The sequence below is a fragment of the Amphiura filiformis genome, chromosome 5, assembly GCF_039555335.1.
Source record: "Amphiura filiformis chromosome 5, Afil_fr2py, whole genome shotgun sequence".
NCBI lineage: Eukaryota > Metazoa > Echinodermata > Ophiuroidea > Amphilepidida > Amphiuridae > Amphiura > Amphiura filiformis.
The window spans coordinates 76,362,140-76,380,802 of record NC_092632.1 but is presented as its reverse complement, the minus strand read 5'-3'; the positions used below and the strand labels follow the sequence as shown (position 1 = coordinate 76,380,802).

Genomic DNA, 18,663 nt, shown 5'->3' with positions numbered 1-18,663 from the left:
GAGGGGGTGGTAGCCACCCCCCGAGTTCTGAGATTTTTTTTTTAAACCACGCGTTCTAAGCACTTATTTTGATGATACATGTGTGACCTCACGTAGACTTCTTTTAAACATGGGAGATATAGGCTGACCAGGCAGATGAGGCAAGGGAAAATTTTCAAATGGTCTCACTAATTGACTACTATAATTACTTCACCGGAACAAATTTGCAATCTTAATGCTAAAATGGCCCAAAAGAGGACAATCATGGTCTTAAGGCCCGGTCACACTATGACGGCCGATAACCAACGAAAGGTGACGGACGTGAAAATCGCAAAATGTTGACGGCAAAGCGACGGCAAAAAGAGGAAAAACAAGATTCGCTGACGAGTGGGAACGACCTTCAGCGACAACACGGCGGCAAGGGACGAATGGCTGCGGCAGGAAACGGAGACTAGCGACCAAAACCGGACGTTGTCTGGGCGGCGAGTGACGATGTCTCGACGGAGCCCGACAATAAGCAACGAGGTCAGACGGCTAGCAGCGGATTTGCTTGCGGCAAGGAACGGCAGCTGACGGTGGATTGCGGCGATGATGACGTGACTCAGCGGCCGACATCAAAGCATGTGTGTGTGCGGGTCGTATAGTCCACTTTGAGGTTCCCACTCTCCACAACGTTCTGGTCGTCCACTCAAAAATATCAATATCAATAATAATCAAAAATATTAACATCAATATCAATAATAATCAAAAATATTAACATCAATATCAACAATAATAAAAAATGTTAAAAGCAATATCAATAATAATCCAAACTATTAAAGGGGATAACCCTATTGGTTTTGGATATGGATTGTCTTTAAAATTACATAATAATATCAAATATCGCCTTCTTTATGCTGCTGCTTTGTGAAAAAACGAGAGCATTTTCAGCGTAAATGTGAATAAATAGCCAAATTTGCAATCCAGTACCTTGGTATGCGTGAATTGCATTCTGGGCAGGCAAGCAACAAGACCTGACGACAATGTTGCAATGCCCGGCCCGTATTGAACGGAAAATATTTGTTTTTCCACCATGGTGGGATAATTCTGAATTGACACTTAATTTGGGTGCACTTTGTCTTGGGTCCAATCTCTATCATGGAAAGTTTGCTATATCTTTCTAAATATATGATTGTTCTAGATTTGGGTTTTAGCGTTTCATATTTGAAAGAACTAATGTTTAATTGCAACATTTTGAAACCACAAACCAAAACTGGGTGCTATGATGTACAAGATTGGGCTACGAGTATGCATTTTACCAAGTTAGCAATAGGTAATTGCTTCATTTTGCATATGCATGACTTTCTTTATTATACTCAAAATCAGATTTTATTATACATGTTATAAGGAAGTTTACGTGCATTAGGCTCCTTCACTGCCGGTTTCTGTCGTGTATGTTTGCGAGTGAGCCACTAGGAGACTGGGTTGCCAGGGACTACAGGACAAAATACCTGTTTCTAACTATAACTATTAGCTGAGACTAGTATTGGCACCCTACTGATAATGGTTAATTGGAAATCTGAAAATAAACACTTATTTTGTAAACAGATGATACTCTGTGATTATTTATGGATGGAAACTTGGGAAATTGCTGTTAATGGAAAAATTGATATATTAAACATACATTTTGTTTTCTCAACTATAAAAATCCATTCACAAATAAGGTTTTTAGGAACCATTTGACATTAAATATTTTGAACAATTGCTCTATGAAAAATGATATAAACCCAGCAAACACAAAAACGTTTTTAAAAAGTTTTAAATAAGTTATATTTTGGCTTTTGGTTTAGGTAAAAATGTTTTAATAACATTAAAATGTCGGGTTATATAAAGGTCATGATAACGTTTTAAAACGTTTTTGTATGAAAACACACTAAAACAATATTTTTAAATGTTTTCATAAAATGTTATTGTAAACTATTTTTGCAAAAATGTTTGCCAAATATTGTGTCAATACTTAAATAACATTATGTTAAAATATTTGAAGCCAGTAAACACAGAAATGTTCTTAAAATGTTTTTTTCAAAACCTTTTAATAGGCATGTCACAGTGGCTGCACAATACTTCTGCCACACTGTGCATGCAAGCATAACAGTAAATTGAAAAGCGCGCGCATCAAAGTTGTTCAATTTTGGCAAACATCCATGCCGAAAAATTAATTTCCTCATATGTGCTATTTATCATAATTGTTTGAATTTTTGATATATGGTGTGTGAAACCTTTCTGTGACTACCATCGGGTTTTTTAAAAATAAATATTGCTTCGTTTAAGAGCTACTACCTGTTTTTATGGATTGTTGAAGATCCCTCATAAATCAATAAATATAGGCTTTTTGAAAAATCAAGATCTACCACCATTTAGCTGAAATACTAATCTTTCTAAGCATGTAAATTATTTCCGTCGACAACGAATGGCACACTTGAGGAAAACGATTTGAAACAAAAACATTTTTTAAGTGAGTTTAAAGGGAGGGGCGGATCCAGGAATTTTCAATAGAGGGGGCGCCGAGCCACCGCCACCGCCGCCGCGGCTCGGCGCCCACACAAAGTCAGGCGCCACTCTGCAAAAGTACACAGAGTCAGGTGCCGATCTGCACAAAATAGAGGGGGCGCGCGCCGCGTGCGCCCCCCTCTAAATCCGCCACTGGGAGTAATATTCCAAACCACAATAGCTCTAAGCCATTGTGTGTGTCCAAGGCCACACCATTTTTGTATACGCGGTATAGTAGAGGGACTGTTGCTTTTACCGTTTCTATTCCCATGTTAATCCAGATAACAAAATGTTAATTTAAAGTCTCATTGCAAATTAATTTTTATTTTTGCTTTTCGGATTTGGCTTTGCGCAATGATGACACATACCATATTTACAGAAAAAAATAAAATTCTATTCCAGACACCGTCAAAATGTCAAAGTTTGTATTTTTTGTATTATATTAAAGTAATTAACTGCAGATTCTTTACTCAACATCATAACAGGTTCATATTTGACAAATTCATGATGAATGAAAAGACTTTCATTAAATATTGAAAAAAACCAAAATTACTCATGCCAAATTTACATAATAATATGATGAATACATAATTAGCTGTAATAAGCTAATTTGCATAATTGATTACTTTTTGTGTATTTTTTTGTTATCAATTAAAAGAACTTTGTATACATATGTTTGTGAAAAAACCGCACCCTGATATCAGGTACGGTTTTCTTTTGGCATCAATTTTGCATATTAATTAGCTGAACTTAGTCATTTTTCAACTTTTATTTGTTTGCAGATTGGCCGGAATTGCTAAAATAGTATATTTGGTTAATTTATTATAATTATTCAATGATAGATTTTTTAATTTTGTTTTCTTTGACGAAGTTAAAAAAGATAGGCAATTAACCTGTGATACTTAAATTAACGTTGCTTTTTCAAGCAAGTGTCCAAATAAACCTTCAAAATCTCGAAATGTGCCAATTTTGTCATTATAGCAATTTGTGGCAGATTTGCATTCCATTTATGAGCATCTTAAAATTGACACTACGTCACAATGCATTGACCGATTTCAATTCGGTTTTTGATTTTGATGCTTTAATAAAGGTCATTCATGTAGAAACATTAAATAACGTGTTTCTGCTGCCCTTATTTTTGAGGTGATATACCTACTTTTAATAACATTTAAATGTCGGGTTATATAAAGGTCATGAAAACGTTTTTAAAACGTTATTGAAAATATTTTTAGCAAACATTTTTCGCAAAATATTTTTTCAACTCCCAAAATAACATTCTGTTTAGAATGTTTTGTATAAAGTTTTCAAGAATGTTTTTAGAATGTTATTAAAACGTTTTTATACCCTTTATATAACCAGACATTTAAACATTTTCTGTAAAACATTTTTGTTTGCTGAGCAGTAGATTATCAAAAAATATTTTTTGAAGGTTATGAAAACGTTTTATACTCTAAATATACCATGTATATAACCCGACATTTAAACGTTTTCTGACAACCTTTTATAACCTTTTGCGAATGATGTCGAAAACGTTTTGTGTTTGCTGGGAATGCACCCCTGCTGACCAGTAATTGGGGTAGATAGTTGCTGTGGTTTTATACATTTTGGGAGAGCAACTGGGCAGTTAGTAGTAACAATTATAATCAACACATTCAGAAAATAAAGATTGAATTGAGCCAGGGAACCCCTGGGATTGAGTAATCAGTCTTTTTGATTATAATTGTTAAAAGGTCATCTGAGCCTGAGGTGGAATAAGTATATATTGTTGGATTGTCAGAATGTTCAAAGTCATGTCATAAAACGTAATCACAAAGTCGTCTGAATATAGATTGTTGGATTGATGCGAAACTCGGTGGATGTGATTTCCATTGATCCCTTTGTTTGTACAAGTATAAATTAAGTATAAATTAAATGTAGACCTATTTAACACACATTTTTCAATTTAGCTTATAGTAAATACATTAGTATCTTATTGGTGGTATTCGTGGTATAACAACATTTCCAACCCGGTTAGTTGTGCATGTGCTACACACACAAAATTACTAGCATTCCAAGTAGGCTACTTGTCAATGTAAAATTATGAAACATGAATTTCATCCATGGTGTTGTCTTTTTAAAGACATTTCTTGTTTAATTTCATGCATTTATACACAGTTAGGTGGGGGAGTTTTTTGGGTTTTTTTTAGTGTTGGCGTGGAAAGTTTTTTTTTCCTCATGCAGTGGGTGAAGTTGTTTTTTTTCTTCAAAATCTTCCTACCCCACCCTGAGAACCTAATGGTGCATCCCTAAATGGTGTATGTAATGCTGTGGGGGCGTAGTGGTCAGCAACAACATGTAAAATGTGCTGAGGCCTGCGGATCAACGTCTGGGCGTTGTGCCTTTGCGTAGCGCACTATAAATCACTGTTTTTTTAAAAAAAATAATAAAGGAGCTAATCCGTGTACCCAATCGAGACCCACTACAATTTAGGGAAGGCGATAATATTTTGTGCCGGTCTTATTATAGTATGAATAGCCTACATTCATCGACTCAGTACTTAAGATATTATTTTTTTACTGAATCTCTAAATGTAATTATGAGAAATATATAAAAGTATACAATTTTAGAAAGGAACTGATGCTAGGAATCCAACTAGCATAACAGAATGAGCAGTTTATGAGAAAATCTCAAAATTTTATTTTACTTGACTGACTCGATCGAGGAAGGTATACGGATATTACTGATATCAAGTTAACCAAACGGTATTATGCTTAAAAATTTACAGCTCGATAAAAGTAAACATGCACACAGGTGTATACAATGTCATAAAATTACAATCTCTGTAAAATGTTTATCAGAAATGTTTTTTAATACCTAGCTGCAGCTCGATAAAGTACACAGCTGGTTTACTGATATCCAGTTAACCAAACGGTATTATGCTTAAAAATTTACAGCTCGATAAAAGTAATATGCACACATGTGTAGGCCCTATACAACGTCATAAAATTACAATCTCTGTAAAATGTTTATCAGATTTTTTTTTAATACCTAGCTGCAGCTCGATAAAGTACACAGCTGGTTTACTGATATCAAGTTAACCAAACGGTATTATGCTTTAAAATGTTAATTATAATACAAAACACACACACAAACCCTGCATAGTTGCCTGGGGCAAAAATAAATCCCCCCACCACCACCACCCGAGAATATCTTAGTCCGCGGTCTGTTGCTCTTTCGTCTGTGCTCTCGCCCCAGTGGGTGTATTAGGGGTGGGCAGCGTTTTGGCCCGTTCTAAGCTGTTCTACTGGGACAATTGTGCGCGGAGCACGATAAAACTTTCCATTTTAACCACAAATCAAGGTGATTATGTTGTGTAAAGACGGGAAAATTTGAAATATATTTAATCTATTTTGCCCCTAAATCATGATATACAATAATAATATTTCCAATTAATTTTTGCCGGTATAATTTTTGTCGCCTATATTGCGCCTCTGATCTTCCCGAGGTTTTCACCCACGAGTGGCCGAAAAATTGGGGAGAAATTGGGGCATTGCCAGATGTGTTGTAAGGAGATACTTGCTTGAATTGTTTGGTTGATTGCCACAAACTTGTTTTGCAGAGAATTATAATATCTCCATCAGTCTTACTTTGTAAGGAGCTTAATTTCCTGGTCATTGGTCGGGTTGAAACTTGAAAAGTATAGACATATTTTAAGCACGGATTTGTAATTCTCACTGCACGGATTTTTATTCTCACTGCACGAACGTGCCAGGAGGCACGTTAAAATAGCCCCTGGTGAGAGGGCATGTGGGGGTGGTCGTTTGCATTGGGGTTGGTGTACCCAGCCATAGTTTACATACCTTGCCGACAGATTTGACTCCTTTGATGAGGCATAAACAAACGATGATCCAAGCCAGTAGAAGACAAAGACATAGCTGCCACCTGACCCGGCCCATTTCATGTAAACCTTCACTTCTGCCTAGAACATAACGGCTGTAGGGCAAACAGGCAATGAATAAATAACAATACTTTTATTGATTTGACATCTCCAGGCAAATGGAAGGGAACATTGGAGAATTGCAATCCCTCATTTCAAATATCGAGTTTTAGTTTTGGTTTTGGTCACGTGATTTCCTATTATCCTGCCTAAGCTCTTGACTGACATGATTATCGATATCTTTGTTTTTGTTAGAAATTTGATTTTTGGTTTCTGAACAAAATAATTTGAAATGAGGGAATGTATCTAATTTATGCAAGTTTTCAATTTTCAAAAGACAGAAATAGAACCAAACATTCACAAACAAAAACTATACCACAAACAATAACAATCATGACATTCAAATAAAATCATTTTGCATTCCATAACACCAAATTGTTTTTATCATTATGCAATTCAAGCTCGAATGATTATAATAGATGTTTATGAGATTCGGGGAAAACGTAAAAATGTCATGAACTACATAACAACGTTCTAAAATGTGACACGATCTGGTCCATGGGGGCCAAAGGCGGCAAATGTGAAATTGAGATAAAGGCAAAAATATGCAGTAAAAAAACAATAAAATACATAAGAAAATAGACATCACAAAACTTCATAAGTTTAGAACCAAGTATACTAGACCTTTGGCGTTTTCGGCATATGATAGCCTAATGTTTGTACAAGGTAATAGTTATAGTAACTCAATTCTCAAAAATGCCTCCTTTGGCCCCCATGGACCAGATCGTGTCACAAATTAACTTTAAAACCCAACCAATCTAAAAGTTGCTTTGATCCAAAACTAATTAAAAAAATTGCATGTTTCTATATTATATGTGATGTCTCGACACTTTATAATAATTTTACATTTTAATATAATAAATTGTCTCCAGGTGCATGATGATTTTTACACAAAATTGATATTTCCCGCCTCACATATTACCAAGGCATATGGCAATAACCATGCATCTCAATGTACGCTGACTTATTACAAATTGTCATTTTGTGTCATAACCACATCTAAATTTAATATGAAAATCAAAATCGCGTTTAGGCGATGTAGTGCTATATAAGTTGTTCACAACACACACCCACGCCAAACCTACCCCCTCACTCCATACACCAACAAGCGCCACGAAAGGGGTACAGGGGACATGCCCCCTCCATCATGTCCAGATTGCCAGAAAAACTGATCAAATGCCCCCCCCCCCCTATGATAGGTAACTTTTTACATATCTCATTCTTAATTTTTACATGAAATTACTGTTTTATGTCACCATTAATACGATTGTATCAAAATGATTGTATCAGTTTCCACTGATGGCTATGCAACATAGAATCCACATAATTTGTTTATTATGTCATAAACAGTCATATATTAATAAGAAGACCATTATGTTGCATTTGGAAGAAGCTGCCTTTTCAATAACTATCAAAACTTATGGGTAATTAATCATTTTGATACAGCCAAATCCCCAAGCACAATTTTTCAAGAAATGAGGTAGGCCTATATTACTTACTCCCAAAATTCTTGCGACGGTCTGGTAGCATTCTCGTGTAGCGTTTCGATGGTTCCTATGGTTGTTTCTAAAGAAGAAAATCACAGCAGATCCAGTTTATTTAATGTAGGCCTACATGTACGAATATGAACAGAGTGAATGCGAAGAGGTGCTTAATAATATGGCAACTGTTTCGAATAAAACGACGACGAATCGACTTTGTAGGCCTATACGCTTAAAATTCAATTAAAGCCATGCACATACACGTTATACGATTTCAATTAAATTTTAATTGTGTTTCTTTTCTTTTTTTTTGCCAAACATTACGAAATAATATTGATATACAACTCTCATGAAGGTTTTCTGGTCATTTTAATAATGAGGTAAAAATGCAAACACAAGAAATTTGGCTGACTACAAATTACAATTAAGTGTAAGTTATTTTTTTTACAAATGTGCCAAAAATCAGGTTTGAGAAACACAAACAAATTCAGACCATGTCGATTAAACTCAACCGGAATCGTATAACATTCGAAATGGCAGACATGTTGATTCTACTTGACATTACCGGATCACCCCCAGCATGCGAATTGCCCCGTGGTACCTTATGAAGGGCAGAATTTTATTTAAATGAGGATGAGTGACGTATAGTATTCGATAGGGTCTTTAAGTTCATTGGACATATCGTCATATCGTTTTTATGTATAATTAATGGACAAAAACAACAACATTAAGGTGTTATTATTACTTTGCATTGCCATATTGTACATTCAACAACAAAATATTCAAAAACAAACTGACATTACCATTCGTTCCATTCTTGCTGTGTCCAACGCAGGTCTCTGTGTTCCAGTAATTGTCACAGTCACTCCATGGTACCACTTTGGAAAAGGATGCGAAGAAGTAAAACAACGTATAGGCGATGATCATATTGTAGTAGATACACACATACGTCGAAATAACTACCATTCCGAATCCGATACCTTCAAAGAATTAATTGAAACTAATAATTTTTAATGAGGAAATAACAAGCATATAACAAAACATTTTTTAGGGAAGCACTTTGGATTATATTGGTCTGTACTTCATTGTAAGACTAAAAATGTTATCATTGTGTCCCGGCATGTTTGGTTATCGTTGTTGTTCATAGTCTTGAGTCACTCAAATGATTCTCATGGAACATTTATAGGAGTTGACCCCTGTGAAGCCCAACATTCAACCAATGACCTTTTTGTTATAATTTGAGAACCATACGTCGCATATAGTTCAAATTATATCCTTCATTAATATATTCACGTTCATTCATTGGTTAAACGAGTATCATGTGACCAAAAATAGTTTTGCTATTTTGCAAAGCAGTCAAAAAGCCGACTCAAAGTACTATTTCCTCGGGATATATTTTTTGCTATACTTTATCTGAATCGAAGCAATTGTCTAAAGGTGACACAATTTAATTCAAAGAGTGATGGCCATTAAGGGATCTAGAATGAGCGTTTATTGCGTTTCGACAGTATTTTTGTGGGACATGAGAGCACCTCAGACCTATCGAATTGCATTCTGAATACGAAGCATGTCTTTCTGATATCAAATAATTTTCATTTTTGAAAATCACAATATACATGTAATACAAATTTTATGACAAATTATAAAATTTTGATATTTTTCAAATTTTTGATATACAACAGTCCTCGAAGTAAATTATTTAAATCTAATGACATATTCTTAAAGTGTATGTAGCAGGGAGGAAAAGCCGACGGTCAATTGAAAATTTTGACCTTTCATATTGAAGATATGGATTTTTTCCCAAAAAGACCTAATTTTTTTGGTGTTTTGGGAAAAAAATCCATATCTTCAATACGAAAGGTCAAAATTTTCAATTGATCGTCGGCTTTTCATCCCACCTACATACACTTTAAGTATAAATCATCAGATTTATAAAGTTTACTTCAAGTACTGTTAAATATCAAAAATATCAATTTATAATGATTTGCCATAAAATGTGTATTAAATTGCGAATTTCAAAAAATCAGAATTATTTGATATCAGAAGGACAATCTTCGTATTCAGAATGCAATTCGATATGTCTGATGTGCTCTAATGTCCCACAATAAATACTGTCCAAACGTTCATACCCCAGCCCTTAAGGGAGCGATCGTTATTTACGACAGGGGAATGGGCATTTTGAGGGGAACCTGATTTTTTTTTTTTTTTAGGGGGGGGGGTTGAATTTTGTTTTTGAACCAGTTGGGGGAGTGTTAAGTTTTAAATGGAGAAATTTGGGAAAGCAAGGGGAATCCGAAAATTTTGAGCGCACGCGAGGGGGAACGCGATGTTTTTGTCGATATTTTCTCCAAAACGCCCATTACCCCCCTGCCGTAAATAACGATCAGTCCCTAAGTTTGATGTTCAAAATTATCTCCTCTTTGCACAAACTAATTTGTAGACTATTTGTTGTTTATAGGCCTGCGTGTAATAAAAAATATGCAAAGACACACGTACACAAAAAAGGTTTGTCGCTCGTTCAAAAAAAAAAACCCAAAAGCAAAACCATTGAAGGTTATTTACACAAAATAGGCCCTATTATAAACCCTGTCATATCTGATATGCTTTTCAGCAACCTCCAGTTCTACTACTAACATCTGAATTTACACTTCCACATTAATCTGTTAGAATTCGGCATTTCCCACCTTTGAAGAGCGGTGCCACGGCCCATACACCAACGCAACCCTTACTAACGAATTGTCCGAGACCCATTTCTAGCACAAATAGCGGAATACCAGCGGCAAACAGCATGATAGTGTAGGGGATAAGAAATGCACCTGTAAAGAAAAACATTAGAAAACACAATTAAGGAAAATTTGATATCCCGTGGTTATTTATGACATATTTGGCATTGCATTAGACAAGATATCTTGTAAATTTTCAAATGCTTTTAGAAGTTGTACATGTATATTAATTTTGTATATAGGCTATAGTGCTATATATAATTTCAAGTTAACTACAAAATCTGTATTTTTTAAATGTTTTACATGCACAAACTGGATAGTTCAGAATACAAGAAGAAAACCAATCCAATAGAGGTTATCCGTGTTCTATAAGCTGCATATCCTATCAGCGACTGCTATACCTTGTTTTAGGACTTTCAAAGAAGCACCAGCATAGCATGTATACAACCATGACTGTTTTAAAATGGCCCCCAGGAAGATCAGTGTTTTCATTGATGGGATTACCCTGCTTAAAGAAAGTATAAATAAATAAATAAATAAATAAAGTCATGCAGGTAACTCCGAGGTCGTGCATTGAATTAGTTTGAATGAGGAATACTACGGGAACCACAGCGCCTTTTGTTAGAAGTCACACATGAGTAAAGTGGATAACCTCTATATTTTTTTTGTCTGTGATTTTTTATTCTATATAGAGCGTTCGCAGAGCAAGCGAAATGTCCGGGGTTCAAGTCCCCGCACAGGCAGGTATGTCCCCGAGTTTTTCTTTCTCTTGTTAGGCTGAAAATATCTGTCAAAATATGAAAGTTGGTAAGATTACATATAATTCACTCATACCTCCTCCATTTTTGTAACACAAATAAGGGAATCTCCACACATTTCCTAGTCCTACAGCATAGCCAACGGACGACAGAATGAAGTCCAGTCTTCTGTCCCAGTTACCACGTTCCACATTCTCGTCCCCGTTATCATCGTTGCCTGGAGAGCCATGTCCATTAGGCTCCGTATCTACAGCCTGGGAAAGGGTAATACAAAAAAAACGGGACTGAGTACAAATGTAGTAAATTACGTGAACAATTTACGTGGCTTCACTGTAAAAACAGTGTTTAGAAAGTGGTGGCAAGAATGTGTTTAGAAACGTTATGTTTAGAATATGGATACCAGATGTTTAGAAATTAAACACCATCACTGACCAATGTTGAGAAATTTGACACATGATGTTTAGCTTTTAAACATGTTTACAAAGTGGTGGCAAAATTGTGTTTAGAAAAGTGTTTAATCGCTAAACAGTGTTTTTGTTAAAGGGGCATTTCGTGATCCACAGCCTCATCCCCCACATTTCTCAAAAAAGGTTGAGATCTTTATACCACTAAACTTCTGGCTACATAAGGGAGCGATCGTTATTTACGACAGGGGGGAATGTGCATTTTGAGGGGGGAACCCGAATTTTTTTTGGGGTCTTGAGGGGGGAACGCGAAAGTTTTCGTTGAACCAGGAGGGGGATTGTTAAATTTTAAATGGAGAAATTCGGGAAAACAAGGGGAAAATCCGAAAATTTTGAGCGGACGCGAGGGGGGGGGAACGTGAATCTAGTTTTTTGTCGATATTTTTCCAAAACGCTCATTCCTCCCTGCCGTAAATAACGATCGGTCCCTAATGTTTATGTACAAAATATTTCTTGCAGATTAATTAGTTTAGCAAAACAAAATCGTCATAAACATTAAAGTAATTACCCCCCCTTTAAATACTGACCATTGTTCCTGAACGGTTGATCGTAGGCCTATATGCCAAATTATGCAGTCGAAGCAGAATTTATTTCTGCGCATTACGACACCTCGTTTGTGTGGCAATGGTCCCAATATTGATGTCGCAACGTGCATTTAAATGAAAGTAACCCAAGATTTGAAAGTTGCAGCAAAGTCCTATTTGCCCTTTGTATTCGGTACATTATAATGTTTTCGGCGCTCATTAAGGGGTGGGGTATGAACGTTTGGACAGTATTTATTGTGGGACATTAGAGCACATCAGACATATCGAATTGCATTCTGAATACGAAGGATGTCCTTCAGATATTAAATAATTTTGATTTTTTGAAATTCGCAATATAATACATATTTTATGGCAAGTGATTAAAAATTGATATTTTTGATATTTAACAGTACTCTGAATGTTGAGCCCAATAAAAAAGGTATCAGATATAAGCTACACAAGCTGATGAGATCTTCAAGAATCTGTTATCGATAGCATGAAACAACACCGCGACCTCTACTTTGATTCCACTATCCATAATTATTACAGTAGGCCCTACATCTATGAGTTTAAGCATACTATTATTTTTTTAAATTCATATACTGCTTTAAGTTTTAAACAAATTAAGCGATGGTGTATGAACGTTTGGACAGTATTTTTTGTGGGACATTAGATAGAGCACATCAGACATATCGAATTGCATTCTGAATACGAAGAATGTCCTTCTGATATCAAATAATTTTGATTTTTGAAATTCGCAATGTATAATACACATTTTATGGCAAATGATTAAAAATTGATATTTTTGATATTTAACAGTACTCGAAGCTAACTTTATAAATCTGATGATTTTATATACTTAAAGTGATGTAGGTGGGAAAAGCCGACGATCAATTGAAAATTTTGACCTTTCGTATTGAAGATACGGGTTTTTTCTACATATCAAATGTCCCCAAAATGTAATTTTGGATCAATTTAAGGGATCTTGAATGAGCGTTTTGTGCGTTTCGAAAGTATTTTTTGTGGGACATGAGAGCGCATTAGACATATCGAATTGCATTCTGAAAACGAAGAATGTCTTTCTGATATCAAATAATTTTCATATTTTTAAATTCACGATATAATACAAATTTTATGACAAATAATTTAAAATTTGATATTTTTGATATATAACAGTCCTCGAAGTAAATTTTTATAAATCTAATGATATATTCTTAAAGTGTAAATTTTGACCTTTCATATTGAAGATACGGATTTTTTTCCCCAAAAGACCAAATTTGGTGTTTTGGGGAAAAAACCCGTATCTTCAATACGAAAGGTCAACATTTTCAATTGATCGTCGGCTTTTCATCCCACCTACATCACTTTAAGTATATAAAATCATCAGATTTATAAAGTTAGCTTCGAGTACTGTTAAATATCAAAAATATCAATTTTTAATCATTTGCCATAAAATGTGTATAGCCTATTTGGCCTACATTGCGAATTTCAAAAAATCGAAATTATTTGATATCAGAAGGACATTCTTCGTATTCAGAAAGCAATTCGATATGTCTGATGTGCTCTAATGTCCCACAAAAAATACTGTCCAAACGTTCATACCCCATCCCTTAATTTGTTAAAAACTTAAAGCAGTATATGAATAAAAAAAAAAGAATAGTATGCTTAAACTTATAGATGTAGGGCCTACTGTAATTATGGATAGTGGAATCAAAGTAGAGGTCGCGGTGTTGTTTCATGCTATCGATAACAGATTCTTGGAGATCTCATCAGCTTGTGTAGCTTATAATCTGATACCTCTTTTATTGGGCTCAACATTCAGAGGATTCCATTTCCCTGTTCAGGCCGAAGCAAAAATGCACATTATCACTACCAGGAGAGTTAAAGGTCAATAAGAGGGACAGTGTAAAGTACACCATATTTCGCCATACTGCATTTTAGAAACGCTTGCTGTTATATGTTAGAATAAGAAAAATTTTAATTGTAATTATTGCACAGGTCACGGCGACCCTGTGACCTTTCCGGAAAAAGCCGAGTGGCAGGTTTTTCAAATAAATATTTTCTGTGTAAAAACTGTACCATCAGATAGATAATGGAATATATGAATATTAACTGTAGGCCTACATATATCACAACAATTTTTGATAACAACTTGATGTTTTGCAAAAGTTCATTCTACAAATCGTATACTTTGCAAACTTGTTGTTAATGAGTAATATACAAAAGTGTTGTTGTTTCAGCCCTCTTTACAACGTAACTCAAGAACCACAGCACCTATTAAAGTATATCTGTGATATTTTAATTCTTCTACACGCTCGCTATAATTTGAGCAATGCAGTTTTTGCCAAAGCTCACTACCATTCATTCATAAGATGCTGTGAACTACCAAATCACAACAGTTTAAAATAATTTAAGTTTAAACTGGACAATTGACATATTTATCATATAGGGTTACCGAGCCCAATTTTTACGAGGAAATATTGCAGGAAATCTATATCCTGGAAGTGAATGTCCTCGGGTATATTACCGTAAAAACTCGATAGTTAGTATAATGCTTACTATCGAGCGCTTTTAAAACATGCAAACCTGACTCAACTACTTTGAGAAAATCATTGATAAAGGCCTACATTATTCGAACAAGTGAACCTGCAAATGTTTTGTCTCCACCCCATTAGCTCAGTTGGTAAAGCGTCTGACTTTGTTTAATCACAGATTCTCAAGAATCTGTGGTTTAATACAATTTCATGTTTTCAAAAGCGCTCGATATAGTAAGCACATAATGCTAACTATCGAGTTTTTACGGTATATATAATATATATGCCTATAGGAATTGTTGCCAGGCAATACCAGGATCAATAGAACCGGGGTTATTTTTTCAAGACAGGGTTTTTCTGGAATGTTGATAATTTTTGCACACTTTTGTTGTCCTTCTCAAAGTTCAAGTTCATTTCCATTGCCATTTCTGCATTCTCTCTAATCAATGGTGCAACTTTATTAAAAAATTCCACAAATAATGTGTGATCCATTTGCAAGAAGTTTCGATATGATTTCATGTCCTCTGTTAAGGAGAATACACGAAAAACTGTTGATTCTTGAATAATAATCCACGAGGATTCGTAGAAAATAATCTGTAGTTTATTGAATAGACTGACGTCACAGCAATGGTTTAATCTCAAAACACTTGTGCATGGTGGCCCAACATTCGGGTCCATAAACTTTTCAGTATTATTTTATCTTCACAAATTATGGAGTGTCCTATAAGCTCCCAAAATTAATATTATTGAGGCTATTCAGTTAAAGGCAAACATTTTCTATTGTCTTGCTGTATGTACATGTACTATAGGAGCCATTATTCCATATGTTGCTGTTGCCACACTAAGTCATACCGGTAACCAATTCCATATTTGCCAAAGATATATTAATAGTTGATTGATGTCATTTTTTGCATCTGTGTAAATTGCATCAACAGAGGAAGTCATCTATCAAAATGGGATTTATGGTTATTATGCAGGCTTTTTCCGTGGTTTAAAATTACTCATTTTGAGATTTGGTGCCATAAAATATATATACCGTATCGGAGGATGTTGAAAATTTCTACAAAATCTATAAATTCCATGCATATTCATTAATAATACAAAATTGAACAGGCTAAGGTCATGCGTGTATTAAAATGAACGCGTCAGGGCAATATCTCACCTGTCTTGTTATGTTATTGTTTCTAAAACCAATTACAATGAAACAATTAACAAGGACAGGACAGGGCAGGGAAGTGAATACGGACAAAAGTTATGGAGGTCGATTTTTAAAACTTAATAAAAGATGGGAAAGCAAACAATCGGTCTCACCATCGGTCATAGTACGACGGTGTTTGGATGATATCGATACATGTAATTCAACAAATATTATTTAATAATTAACTAACAAAATCGTTCAAACTTTTATTCCTATTTTATGCAAAATTGAATAGGAGGCTAATAGGCTATTGTTGTGTATAAAAATGGGAGTAACTACAGAATACCCCTCTCGGGGGTATAGTTGTATAAAGTTGTAACATGTTTGTATGTATTGGAATAGGGTGTTTTGTGCTTGAGTGGGGTATTCTGTTTTAATGATTTGTGTATGGTAATGCCTAAAAATGAACGTAAAGTAACAACTCTCTGGTCATCATGGTCATTTCGAGTTATTGTTGCTAAAACCATGACCGTGATACAAGGACAGAAAATTTAAGCTTAACCGATAATGCAGCATGATCTTGCTCTAGATATCTAGGCCCTACAACAATATTTCATCCTTTCTTGCTCTCAATCATCACATTGTTGTCATCTTCCCTGACCCTGACCTATCATGCCTATAGAATAAAATGCCAAAATGGACCAAAATGAGGATCATATTATAATTGTGGTCTAAAACCGAACCAAAGGAAGTTGCATCTTACAACTTTTGGTCAATTTTATCCCAGTATTTCGAGCCAGATAAGGGATCTCGGCGTTTAGAGCGTTTCGACAGTATTTGTTGTGGGACATGAGAGCACATATCGAATTGCATTCTGAATACGAAGAATGTCTTTCTGATATCAAATAATTTTGATTTTTTGAAATTCGCAATGTAATACAAATTTTATGGCAAATGATTAAAAATTGATATTTTTGATATTTAACATACTCGAAGTAAACTTTATAAATCTGATAAATTATATGTATGTAGATGGGTGTACATTGTAGGTGGGTGGGATGTATATAGGTGGGAAGAAAAGCCGACGATCAATTGAAAAATTTTGACCTTTCGTATTGAAGATATCATATAGATATGGGTTTTTTTCCCAAAACACCAAAAAAAAAAAAAAAAAAAAAAAGGGTCTTTTGGGGGAAAAATCCATATCTTCAATATGAAAGGTCAACATTTTCAATTGATCGTCGGCTTTTCATCCCAGCTACATACACTTTAAGAACATATCATTAGATTTATAAAGTTTACTTCGAGGACTGTTAAATATCAAAAATATCAATTTTAATCATTTGCCATAAATGTGTATTATATCGCGAATTTCAAAAAATCAAAATTATTTGATATTAGGATAATTGATATTCAGAATGCAATTCGATATGTCTGATGTGCTCTCATGTCCCACAAAAAATACTGTCCAAACGTTCATACCCCACCCCTTAATTGGGCAATATCAGCAAATAATTGAATGGTGTTCGTTTTACGAACCGTTGTTTGTTTTTTTCTTGGCAAAGTGATAATGTCCATCGGTATTAAGGCCAACAAAAAAGGTTTGTCTCAAAGCTCGCGCGCGCATTTGTAAAATCGCGCGATTTGAAAAAAAAAAAAAAGAAATGCGGAAATTTTTTTTATCTCAAATTTTTTTCTCAAAATACCATATAAATACCAAGTCGGGAATAACAACAAAAAAATCGCATTTCGCATTTGTTTTCGATCAAACCACTCGTGAGCTTTGAGACAAACCATTATTTTTTTAGTCCTAATGAATGGTCGGAATGAATGTTCATCGGCAAATTAAACAAAAATGCCACAAATTAGTTACGATGGTGTACTGGGGAGAAAATCATCAATTCTCCAAAAAAGTGGAATATTGGTATAACATACTGAAATTAGGAGTTCCAAATCGGTGTATTTGCGAAGATATTTATCAACAAACTGTTAGTCTCAAACGTAGTATACCACAATTGAGACTATCTTCTACAATTTTTTGATGATTTCTTCGGAAATATACCGATTTGGAACGCCTAATTTCAATATGTTAAGGGGGTACTACACCCCTGTGGTAAATTTGTGACTATTTGTGCATTTTTATCAAAAAATAATAATACACTGGTAACAAAAGTTATGTATATTATTGGGGCAAGGATTCCAATTACTACACTGAAATTTCAGTGACTTACGGCAAGCACTTCAGTATATATGATAGGAAATGAGGTACATCCTAGCGATACCTTATTTCTTATCATAAACAAGAGCACCAATGGCGCTGTGGCTCTGTGCTTTATGGTGACAGTGAAAGTCGAATGTGCAACAGGTGAAATCATTTGAGTATATGTGACATATTACATTCATATTATATTACATATTACATATTTCATGCCCATATGACAGTTTTTACTAATTTGACCTCAGATGACCCCTGGTGGCCTCAAAAATGACCTTACAAAAATTTGGCTTTAAATGTTGACTGTACCCACCAAGTTTCATGCCTATACGACAGTTTTTA

At 34.8% G+C, this 18,663-nt stretch overlaps 1 protein-coding gene across 1 annotated transcript in view; it reads right to left on the bottom strand.

Moving 5' to 3' along the window:
* LOC140153739 (sodium- and chloride-dependent glycine transporter 1-like) overlaps nucleotides 1–18,663 on the bottom strand; it is a 47,268-nt gene that overhangs the window by 10,678 nt on the left and 17,927 nt on the right. Inside the window, exons 3-7 of the mRNA XM_072176570.1 lie at nucleotides 11,523–11,700; nucleotides 10,650–10,781; nucleotides 8,769–8,945; nucleotides 7,984–8,050; nucleotides 6,348–6,480 (exon numbers count right to left, since the gene is read on the bottom strand). Of these exons, the coding sequence (XP_072032671.1) occupies nucleotides 6,348–6,480; nucleotides 7,984–8,050; nucleotides 8,769–8,945; nucleotides 10,650–10,781; nucleotides 11,523–11,700 (687 nt within the window). The remainder of the gene's footprint in view (nucleotides 1–6,347; nucleotides 6,481–7,983; nucleotides 8,051–8,768; nucleotides 8,946–10,649; nucleotides 10,782–11,522; nucleotides 11,701–18,663) is intronic.